This window comes from Microtus oregoni, unplaced genomic scaffold (assembly GCF_018167655.1).
Source record: "Microtus oregoni isolate MIOR12 unplaced genomic scaffold, Mior012 000000F_ref0000247, whole genome shotgun sequence".
In the NCBI taxonomy this organism is placed as follows: Eukaryota; Metazoa; Chordata; class Mammalia; order Rodentia; family Cricetidae; genus Microtus; species Microtus oregoni.
The window spans coordinates 92,690,550-92,701,335 of NW_024543059.1; the positions used below are offsets into that span (position 1 = coordinate 92,690,550).

A 10,786-nucleotide genomic window follows, 5' to 3' on the forward strand; every position below is an offset into this window, starting at 1 on the left:
CAGAAAAAGCAGAAGAGATACAGGTTTGGAAGGCGAGAGAGCTCAGAAAACATAAGGGGAGAAGGAGAATGCAGTCAGTCTTCCCAGCCTGCTCTCCACCAGCACGGTCCTCTCAACCAGGGGCTCAGCCAGAGCAAAGGCAACTTTGTAAAACAGAAAATACACAGAGGTGGACTATGGGAGAGCTCTGACCTCAACATCTGTATTTCACTTACTGACTTGATGGGACTGGCAGTGTTCCTCCCAAAGTGAGAAAGACAACTTCCCGGACAGAAGAGGGCCGCAGTGGTTCAATTTCATACACAGAAGAGGTTAGGGTGATTATATCTCTTCTCCTCTCTGGTCTCCCATCCAAGTACAAACCAGGACTGACCCTACTTAGCTTCTAAGATCAGCTGAGATCCGTGTAGGGTGGTAAGGGCCTAGACCTCACCCTCTTGGGATCTACTAGGAGAGTCCCTTACAGAAGCCCCAAGATGCCTAGTCAGGGTATAACCCAGTTCAGTTTCTGACAGGGTACGTCTATAAGAAAAAGTAAAAATTCCATCTTTTTTTTTTCTATGCTGCAGAACACTTACTGCTCGTGAAGAAGTCATTGAGTATTAACATACCCATTAGATGAATATGCTTTTAGCCCAAGATGAAAATATCCTGGTAATAATCAAAATTTTATGAAAGTGAGCTGTTTCCCACCGTTAAAAAAAAAAAAAGCCACCAACCAACCTGAGCATTTTGCCATTTTACCAATTAGGAAGCTTGATCTGGCCTTTCAAGAGAAGCCTGCAGGGAAGCAACCTCCTCCTTGGGGATTTAGACAATCGTCATGTGTACTAGCTCTAGCCCAGGGTATCTGCACTCTCGCTTGCTCAGGCACTGTGACGCTGCTTCTGAGTTTCTCTCAGCGGTGGGGAAACTATGGCTGTGGGGCAGAACCCCTGCCTGATTTTATTTTCTTTTCTTTTTTTTTTTTTTTTTTGAGACAGGGTTTCTCCGTAGCTTTTGGTTCCTGTCCTGGAACTAGCTCTTGTAGATCAGGCTGGCCTCGAACTCACCGAGATCCGCCTACCTCTGCCTCCTGAGTGCTGGGATTAAAGGCGTGCGCCACCACCGCCCAGCTCCCCTGCCTAATTTTTGTGTGGTCTGTAAGACTGGTAACTTTGACTTTTTTTTTAACTTGTTGAAACAAATTCAAAAGACATTAACATTTTAATGCCCACAAGTAAAATTTCACTGGATGTTATATTTTGGCAGCAATTTGAATGAGTACCTAAAAGATTCATGTCCTAGACGCTTGGACCCCAGGGTGGTAGAGCTGAAAGGTGAAACCTTTACGACAGAGGGTCTAGTGAGATAATTAGGTCACTGGGGGCATCATCCTTAGAAGACATTACTGTAGTTCTCATAGGAGCCTGGACTTGTTCTTACAAGAGCAAGCTGTTGTAAGAAGAGCAAACCAGACCCCTGACTCTTTCTTGCCTCCTGTCTCAGCACGTGATCTCTTCTGCACGTCCTCTCATTACTGTGATGTCATACACCATGAGGCCCTCCTGACATGCACAACAAAGACGACCCCAGATCTTGGGCTTTAATCCTCCAAACTGTAAGCTAAGTAACCCTTTTTTTTCCTCATAAATCACCCTGTCTTGGGCATTTTACTCTAACAAACAGATTACCACACCGGGACAGAACCACACTCGTTCATCTACTTACTGTTTGTGGGCATTTGTCTGCTAGAGCCGTGCAGTTGAGGCTGAGTAAATGGTGGAGCCTCCAAAGCCCAAAATATTTACTGTCTGGCTTATAAGAAAAAGTCTGCCATTCTCTTGTCTATCTTAACACTTGGATGATACCTATTTTACATTTAATTTCTAGACGATGCAGACAGCAACACTTAGAAGATTCTCTTTAGATACGTCACGCCCTTTTGAAGTGTGCTGGTCCCGCCCACAGGCTAAGATAAATAAACCATCCACAAACTGCCAGAGCAGAGACTCAAGCCAGGTTTAATGGTCACTGTCTAGTTATAGAGCCTGTTGGCTCCGAGGTTTGCCAGCCTGGTATACACAGTGGGGGAAGAGTCCTAGACAGAGGAGAGAGGAATTACAGAGGCAAGAACACACACAAAACCGGAAAGTTGGCTTTCTCCCCAGATGGGTCTACCCTTTCCTGGCCTCTTCCAGGGGCCCCATACATTCAGTAAAGAAAAAGATCACAGACTGTAGAGCCCTGCGACACCCTGTCTCCTGGGAGACACAGTTTGTGGGTGCACGTGGAGTGAAGGCCAGCCCTTCTTGTATCTACACTTGCCAGCTTTCTTTCCGAGGTCTAATGGGATCATACATGTGGGATACAGATACACATACATACCCCCTACAAGGAGAGAGTGAACGGAAACCACAAGAGACCAGTCAGTTAAATGTCCTGGTGGTGTCCAGACATGTCCTCCAGGTGTTTTGACCTAGGGCCCAAGTTAGCCGATGTAGTAGGGAGAGTTGGGGCTACAGAGTAGGACTTACAAAGACAATGGCCCTCCTGGCCCTCAGGAGCTCAGCTGGAATGCCCCCAAAGGAAAACTTCATTTGACCTCCATCAGAAATAGTTTCACATCCCCAGATGGTATCAAGAGAGGAAGCTGCCAAACAAGACATTTTCCCATTTCCTGATGAGTCTGAGGTCAGAGGTCTGGCTCTTGGACCTCTGGTGACAAAGTCCCCATTAGTCTTTGGAACACAACCAGACAGCGTTCCTCTCCAACCCTTGTCTATCAGGACAGGTAACTCAGAGCTGCTTAGCAACGACCAGCATCCTTTAGGGTCCTTCACTGCTCTGGTCCTAGCTTCCTGTCTCATATATGTGTAGTCTTTAAGGAGGGCATCTGAAGAGTCTGACGAAAGCTGAGGCCTCCCCAACCCTTCTCCCAAAGGCTTCAACGTGTGGTTCCCCCAACTCTGACCTCTGCAGAGGAGTTATTCAGAGCCATGGAGATGTGGGTAAACTTCAGGGTGTTCAGAAATTAAAGGACAAGAGATTGTGCAATGGAGAAGCCTGGCATGGTCACCATCTCTCCTACAGTGCAAGAAACTTGTGCGTGAGAAGTTGTGCGCACGGGTGGAGGCCATTCTAGAGGGGGCCACAGACTCACTGTCCCGGTGGAGGTCAAGGTGCTGGTGTGCATGCAGACCTACAAGCATGCAGACCTACGAGCATGCAACTACTTAAGGGGAATCGCTGCACCTCTCTCTTGACAAAACTAGGTTACTAATAAAGGATGGGCAGCAGCCTTGAGATCCCAGGAGCAGACGGGGGACAATGTTTACTTTGCTTTCTCTTCCCCGGTCCTTATAGGCAGCCTGGCAGGCCCTCCTGGCACTAAGCAGCCCGCACCATAGGTAAACAACACCTCTTAGAACCTAAAAAGCAGGTCAGGAAACTGGAGGACCTGGACAACTTCCAACTACAGGAAACAAGGGAAAGAAAAGACACTGAAAAAGACCAACGCTGGGCAACACTTTCACCTCTGCCCTGCTCACCCCCCTTCCAAAGCTCTGGGGCTTGCAGGATGGTCAAAGGGTGCTGGGCATAGTTATCTTTGTACCCAAAGCATTTTGCAAGCCTGGATGGAAGCTAAGGCTGGGTTTGTTTTTAAGTCTCTCTCTGACAGCCACAACTGCACTGATCCCCACCCCCACAACTGAGAGGGATGGTTTGGGGGAACTTCCTTTTCAAAGTTTCGTGCCCCTGACACCTCTATTGCAAGACTGGTGTGGAGGGCAGGACTCTAAGTCACACTCTGTAGCGCCATTCTGGGACAGACACGACTAGGTTCCAACCTGCAGATTATAAAATCCCACACTTCAGCTTTGCAGCAGGAGGGAGGCAGCCTTATTGGCAGCGAGACATAAATGCTGGGCCCTGTCTAACTCCAGACCTAGTCTAACTGAGCAGGACCAGACTTTACTGGACTCCTCCCTTTGTGGAGCAGCATAACGTAGAAGGCTCAGAACCCCACCTGAGTTGATTAGAAGGTTGACTGAAGAGAGGGCACGCACAGAAAATCAGGTAGGTCTGGCTGGCTGCTACATCGAAGAGGCTGGTTTTCCTCATCCTGTCAGGGAGAGTGGCCCTTAGGCCACACTGGCGGCAGGTTTCCACAATGCTCTACCTTCAGCATCCCCTACTGTGGTCCCAACAGACATACACTGGGAGTCACATACTAATCAAAGCTTTCCCCCAGCCAGGAAGTTTGCTTACCTGGAATTTATGTCCTATCTACAAATTTTACGCTATGACAGGAACCCCTTAATTCATTCTGTATCTATCTGTGCCACTTGCCCCGGGACAAGGCGTAGACACCACATCCCATATTGCTGCCATGACTAACAGGCAAGAGGCCAGACTCCTGCAAAAATCCACCTACTCAGGACTCCCAGGGAAAGAGGACGGCTTTCGCGAGGAGTCTCACAGCAGCTTTAGGCGGTGCTATAGATCCAGGCCTCCATCTTTCCCTGACTCATTTTCCAAAGGTTTCCAACCCCCACTAGCTCTGAATGTGACTTCCTGACCAGAGAAGATACCACAGCATCCCAGCATGGCTCCTGTGGAAGCTCCCCCAACACACACAACTTCACAGGTGTGGGTGGGCAGAGACAGAAAAAAATTTGTTTTTCAAATGGTTTTCTCTTAAGGAGCTAGGGATGACCTCAAAAAAGTTTAGGGAATCTGCTCTTCCCCTCACCCCTTTCTTCATTCCCATCCAACTCAGACGCGTCCCTCCTCCTCTACCACACTGAGAATAGCCAAGGCTTTGGGTAGGGGTGTGGTGTCTGCCTGAGGATTAATATATCCGTATGTGAAACTCACGGCATCCACACCGTCACTGGGGTCTTGCCTGCTCTTGTGCCCATGACCAATTCCCTGGTGGTCAGGAAGAACCCACTCCCTTGGGCAGCCAGCCCTCTCTTCCATCCCCTCCTATCCCTCAGGGGTAACACGACCTCTCCTGGGGCAGAACCTCCCCACCAACCTATCCTGCTCACACCACAATGGGCGTATCAGAGAAAACCGAGCTGACTGACTCAGGATCTGACATCCTCCGTTGGCCCTTGCCTGTTGCCTCAGGTACCGGCAGAGTGTTGCCTGGCTTGAGTTTGCCATTTTGACCCTGCCCGGGTCCAGCAGGTTCCAGGAAGGCCACCCGCCGGTCAAAACCATCATCTTTGTCCCCAGCAGCCATGGGATCATGGTTAGGTGTGGTACTGAGCATGGAAGAACTGAGGCTATCCCCTTGATGGCTGGAAGGCTTCTCCACCCCCCGGCACCAACAGCGGCAAGGGGTGAGGTACAAGTATATGAGAACCAGAACCACACTGAGGATACAGCCCACCAGGGTGGTATAGGCCGTGTTGAGGGTGTCATGGTGTCCGTGCAAGGTGAAGTTGTACACTTTCAACTCCACAGACAGTGTCTCGTTGAAAGTCTCCCCCATGGCGTAGCAGGTGTACACACCGCCATCCTCAGCCTGCACCTTCTCAAAATGAAGGCTGCCATCCTCGGACACGGTCACTGTGCCGTTGGCCCCCTGGTTTAGCACCTGTTCATTGCTTGGCGTCACCCACACTTTGGTCATCCCTTGCTGTTTGGTGTCACACGTGATGGTCAAGGTATCTCCCAGGTGGGCCTCCCAGGCGCTCTCCTTGTACTCGCTGCAGTTCCAGAAATCCAGACTAAACACATTGTGCAGCTCCTTGGAATATATGCAGTATAGATCCTCCTGGAAGTCAACCACGGAACTCAGCTGCCGGTACTGCCAGTGCGAAAAGAGCTGGTAGAGCTTGCAGTCACACTCCAGGGGGTTGTTGTGCAGGTACAGCCCGTTCTTGACCCACGCTGGCAACTTCTGCAGGTCCGTGAACGGCAGCTTCTTCAGCTTGTTGGAAGACAGATCCAAGAGCATAAGTTTGGGTAATTTGTTTCCATCCTTGATCAGTTCCAGAGGGAAGCGAGTGATCAGGTTCTGGCTCAAGTAGAGTTTCTGCAGATGGGCCATGTCCTCGAAGGCATACTTGTCCACCACCCCGATGCGGTTGTTGTAGAGCAACAGCACTTCCAGGTCGTGCAGATCGCTGAACAGGAACTCATCCAGCGTGTGAAGATGGTTGGAGGAGAGGTCCAGGTACCGCAGGTTGGGTACCGGGATGAAGGCCTCGGAGGAGATAAAGTTCAGGTGGTTGTGGCTCAGCAGCAGCGAGTGCAGGTTCATTAGACGGGTGGGGGTCCACTCGGCCCGCAGCCGGCTCAAGTTATTGTGGCTGAGGTCCAGAAGTGCCGTGTAGCTGGGCAGAGACTGGGGTACATTGGGCAGCTGCTGCTTGGAGCAGCTGAGGATGTTGCTGGCGCACAGGCAGTTGGCGGGACAGCTAACCACAGATCGGCCAGCCCTGGCTACCTCAAAGAGGAGCAGGAATAAGGAGAGCAGCAGGAGCCAGAGGCCTCGCAGGTCACGCTGGGGTTGCATAGTGTCACCGGGGAGAGCGAAGAAGGCCACCGGAAGATCTGGGAGGAAATCACCCCGGCATGTTCTGGTGGAGTATGGAAGGGTCACTTTCACTACAGGCTTGAGAGAAAGAAGATGGGTTTGTAGTCACCAAGGACTCAGGAGGGGTGGACCACCACTCCCACTTTCCCCTCCTACCCCGGCCCCCACCTCCTTGGTCTAACAGAAAGAGGAAGCGATCCCAGGTAGTTCCCAGGCACAGTGCAAGCAGACTGTGGGCTCAAAATACTAGGCATTAGAGGCATTGGCGCAAAGGCCCCGTGGGCTGGGGTCGCGGTTTAGACTGAGGGTCTGCACAGCGTGTCACCTGCGGCGGTAGTGGTGGGGTGTCACAGGGATTGCACACTCGAGGTTTGGAGGCGGGGTCATTAGGGCCTTTCCCGAGGAGCCCAGGGAAGGTCAACAAGGTACCGGCTAGGAAGGGCCGAAGGTTTCCCGGGCCTGTGGCGCGGGCTCCCTCCCCAGAACCTCCGGTCACTGCACCTGCTCTGCGAGGATGCTTCTCAGCCCATGGCCAGTCCGGGAGCTCCGTCGCGGCCTCCCCCGTCCGCGCCTCCCCGGCCGGCCTGTCACGGCGCCCTGCGTACGCAGGGGCCCGCGCCCGGCGACATCGCCTGCGTTGAGGAACTTGCTGGGTTCCGCGCTGTCCACCCGCGCCGCCGCCTCGCCTCGACCGCCGCACCCGTCCGTCCGAGCCCACGCACGACTGCCGCCTCCGGACCCATCGGCCAGGCGTGGAGCAGTGCGGCGAGCGGGAGACGCCGCGATCCCAGCCGAGGGAGCAGCGTGGGGGCAGCGAGCACCGCGCGCGCGCCCGTCGCCGCCGCCAGAGCCTTGGGGCGCGTGCGCGCGGCGGGGGCGGGGCGCACGTGCGTGTGTTTGTCTCTGGCTCCCGGCGGACACGCGGGCCGCTGGCTCAGGGGTCACTTCCTCTGCGAATCAGAGCTAGCCACCGAGGCTCTTTAAGCACCTCTCCTCTCTTGTTCCCCTTTCTCCATCCTCATCAAGCCCCAGTACCTTTCCTCCTGCTCAAACCCACTGGCAGGAAAAGTTAAGTCTAACTGGAGTGAGTTCGCTTGAGCCAGTGAACTGACTCCGGGGCAAGAAGCATCACACGTCTTTTAATTTTCCTAATTAAAGAAATTTGGCTCGACTCCCGCTCTTCAGGGTTGGCGGGAAATGCATTAGTCACGTTTTTTAACGTTCCTCCTGATTTTTCCCTGTGGAGCTTGTGAAGTCCCAAAAATTGGGGGAAAGAGCTTTATTGTGTTTTCCTCCATTCTTGATGCCACTAGTCCATACACCTTGGAGTACCACTGAAGAGCACACAGCTCCATGGCCTGCAAGCCTGCTGAGCACGAGTGTCTTTGGGAGGTGTGTCCTTCCACGGACAACCCATTGTGCTCCCCCCTCTTCTCATCCTAAGCAGCTCTCACTTGTCTTCTTCCCAAAGTAGTGCCTGCGCTTTCTGCCTGTGAGTCCTGCAGTTAGTTTCTCTAGTACCCTAATTCTCAAAAATGAAGGTCAGCGGTGGGGCGTTTGCGGTGTTTTCTGTAGGGTAATCCCTCAAAGAAGCTGTTAATCAATGTATGATATTGATGATTGGGGGCGGCGTGTAGGACAAATTAAGTCCATTCTTGAGATAGTGCACACCGAGAGAGAAATTACCAACCTTTTCTTTTTACTCTCATATAGTAGCAAGGCCAAGCCTGAAATTAATGTCTCAGCAGATTAGCTTGCTAACAGCCTTCAAAAGAAAGACCGTCTATCTGCCGCATATGGTTTCCTGTGAATTTAAACGACTGTATTATCTCTTCAAGGGATATTACCACGTTAACTTTATGCACGATTGAAAAGATATTTTCCCCTTTTCCTATTTAATCCAGGCATGGGTGAAAAATCAGGGAAGGTGGATAGTCCTTTTTGGAGGAGGGGGAAGGAGGAGTCATGAAACCAATGACTGTGAAAAGCTTCTGTTTGCCAGAGACTCCTGAGAAGCATGTTCCTTGGTCCTGGCCTGGAGGTTTCTCAGTTGCAGGTACGTGTCACGCGGAAGCTGGTCATCAGAAAACTTGACTGGGACCAGAGGGTCAACTTTCACAGAGTCACATGGATCCCTCAGATGGTTTGTCTGTTGGCAAGGACTCAGTGACTCTCCAGGAAGGTCAGGTCTCAAGACTACTTAAGTGTCTGGACAGGACAGCTTCCCTCAGGACAAGAGGTCCAAAAACATACAGACAGAAGTCACAATGACCCAGCTCTTTAAAGGGTTGCTGCCAATCCACTTTGGTCACATAGACAGATCATGATGGAAAGAGACCACAATAAAAGCATGGATTCCAGCAGAAGAGGATTGTTGGTACAGGGTGGTGGTGGCGCATGCCTTTAATCCCAGCACTTGGAATCTCTGTGAGTTCAAGGCCAGCCTGGTCTACAAGAGCTAGTTTCAGGACCAGCTCCATAGCTACAGAGAAACCTTGTCTTGGAAAAAAAAAAAAAAAAGACAGTTGGGGACCGTCTTGAAGCTGTTATCACACCTATGGTCTCTGAAATCACATCTGTTTTTTTAACTTTGGAAAGTTTCAAACATACTAAAAGTATGGAATGAACTCCTGTATACCCACTATCCTTGTTCAGTAATGACAAGGGAAGACTATCATTGCATTTTATGAAAATATCCCTGGAAAAAATGCATCCTCCTACCTTGCTTTGGCCTCCCCATTCTTCCTTTAGATTTCACCATTCGAGGCTCTCTGGTTCTATCTCTCTCTTCTTTCTGCTGTGTTTGGAAGGTAGGGAAGACACGGGTAGCAGGAAAGAAGAAGGCCCTTTGTGCTGGATGCCAGTTTTAAGAATTGGTAGCTATACTCTGGGTAGGTGTCCTCAGTCTCTTTCGATTTTGACTACACTTAAATTTAAAAAAAAGAAAAAAGCATACGAACCACTGAGGGATCTTGTCAACAGTGAGATTATCACTCACTAGTCCAGAGAGGGGCCCAGTAGTCTGTGCTTCTAGCGTGGTGGGTGATACTAATTCTGCAGACCCAGACCGAGTGATGAGTCGCAAGGGGCTAGTAGTTTGCCATTCAAATCGGTAGCCGTGAGTCAGCACGTGTAGCTAGTTGAATTAATTGCAAATAAATAGCGTTAGAAACCACACCTTCATTTTTCCTAGCCACACTGAACAAGGCATTGTCCCAGCAAGTCCTTCGGGTGGCATTGTATAGAGAACTGACTCATAATACCACTGCCTCAGCTGCTTTTAGATCAAACAACTATCTATTAATTCACAACAAAAGACAACCTGTGCAGGATAAATAGCAACAGGTTATTTATAGTGTGTATTTATTTCCTCTTGCTGGAATAGATCAACCCAGTACTCCTAAATGCAATTTCAGAGGTTATTTGGCTAGCTCAGGACTTGAACAAAAGAGGTTGCATATATCTATTAACTTATGAGACCGGATGGATTGCTTTCGTTCACACTAGAAGTTATTTTTTTTTCCTATTGGCTGACTGGTATTGATCATTAGACTTGAAAGAGGGGGGGTGCTGGTGCACACATTTAATCCCAGCACTTGCGAGGCAGAGGCAGCTACAAAGTGAGCTCCTGGACAGTCAGGACTGTTACACAGAGAAAGCCTGCCTATAAATAAGTAAGTAAATAAATAAAATAAACAGAATAGAACAAAGCAGAGGATGGCCGGGGGAGACACCCTATTACGAAGATAACTTTTGCTGGGCAGTGGTGGCGCACACATTTAATCCCAGAACTTGGGAGGCAGAGGCAGGCGGATCTCTATGAATTCGAGGCCACCCTGAGCCACAGAACAAATTCCAGGACAAGTTCCAAAGCTTCACAGAGAAACCTTGTTTCAAAAAACCAAAAGGGGGGGGGGAGAAAAAAGCTAACTTTGGGGGCTGGAAAACACAAAAATTTGGGGTTGAGGATGTACTCAGTTGGTAGAGTGATTGTCAAGCATCCAAGAAACCTTAAGTTTGATAAAGACCAGCATGGGATATATAAGGTCCCACCTTAAAAATTAAAAATAAATAATAAACAAGGATCTATAAGTTAATACGTTTTTCAATGATTTGTGCATGTGGGGGGGGGTGCCAGTGCATGTACACGTGTGTATGCATGTGCGTGCACCATGTGGGGGTGCCCTTGCAGAAGCCAGAAGACAGTGTTGGATCCTGTGGAGCTAGAGTTACGGGTGCTTGTGAGCCCCT

The 10,786-nt window shown here is 50.2% G+C and overlaps 1 protein-coding gene across 2 annotated transcripts; it reads right to left on the reverse strand.

Moving 5' to 3' along the window:
• Nucleotides 1-1,218: 1,218 nt before the first annotated feature.
• On the reverse strand, nucleotides 1,219-7,336 carry Amigo1 (adhesion molecule with Ig like domain 1). Of its 2 annotated transcripts, none has more exons than XM_041651895.1 (2): nucleotides 7,037-7,336; nucleotides 1,219-6,578 (listed from the first exon to the last, which is right to left on the reverse strand). In XM_041651895.1, the coding sequence occupies exon 2, from the start codon at nucleotides 6,512-6,514 to the stop codon at nucleotides 5,033-5,035; it is 1,482 nt and encodes a 493-aa protein (XP_041507829.1). In that variant the 5' UTR covers nucleotides 6,515-6,578; nucleotides 7,037-7,336; the 3' UTR covers nucleotides 1,219-5,032. The 2 variants fall into 2 exon arrangements, with proteins under 2 accessions (XP_041507829.1, XP_041507819.1); XM_041651885.1 differs by having other exon boundaries at nucleotides 1,219-6,613.
• Between the last annotated feature and the right edge of the window lie 3,450 nt (nucleotides 7,337-10,786).